Genomic DNA, 412 nt, shown 5'->3' with positions numbered 1-412 from the left:
GACCCTCCACACGTGCGCCACCGCACGGGCGTTCAGCATCTGGTCGCCTAGGAATGGCCTACACAGCATGGGCACCCCACCCGTGATGCTCTCGAGCACCGAATTCCATCCGCAGTGTGTCACGAAGGCTCCCACTGCCTCGTGGGCCAGCACATCCACCTATATATGGAGATCACAGACTACATCAGAACACCCTCGCACAGAGAAAATTAAGGGTTAATTAACACATAAACTCTCCTTTTCGATGTTTTTGATTATGCAATCAGAAGGTGACACCTAACATGTCCCTTCTATTTGTCTTATTTTTTTATCGCTGCAGCACCACCCCCCTATAATTAAAGACCAACCTGCGGGGCCCACGGTACCACAATACCCCTGTCCACAGTCCGATCCAGAAATCCCGCCGGCAGCT

The 412-nt window shown here is 52.2% G+C and overlaps 1 protein-coding gene across 1 annotated transcript in view; it reads right to left on the bottom strand.

The window, feature by feature from the left end:
- The window catches only part of LOC109828992 (UDP-glycosyltransferase 78D2-like), a gene marked incomplete at its 5' end in the record, with an annotated part of 3,621 nt that overhangs the window by 1,781 nt on the left and 1,428 nt on the right, over positions 1-412 (bottom strand). The window contains 2 exons of the mRNA XM_020396028.1: positions 4-159; positions 348-410. Coding sequence (XP_020251617.1) covers positions 4-159; positions 348-410 — 219 coding nt within the window. The remainder of the gene's footprint in view (positions 1-3; positions 160-347; positions 411-412) is intronic.

Source organism: Asparagus officinalis, chromosome 1 (genome assembly GCF_001876935.1).
Source record: "Asparagus officinalis chromosome 1, Aspof.V1, whole genome shotgun sequence".
In the NCBI taxonomy this organism is placed as follows: domain Eukaryota; kingdom Viridiplantae; phylum Streptophyta; class Magnoliopsida; order Asparagales; family Asparagaceae; genus Asparagus; species Asparagus officinalis.
Note: the sequence above shows the minus strand (reverse complement) of the source record. Positions and strands in the feature narration are given on the sequence as shown.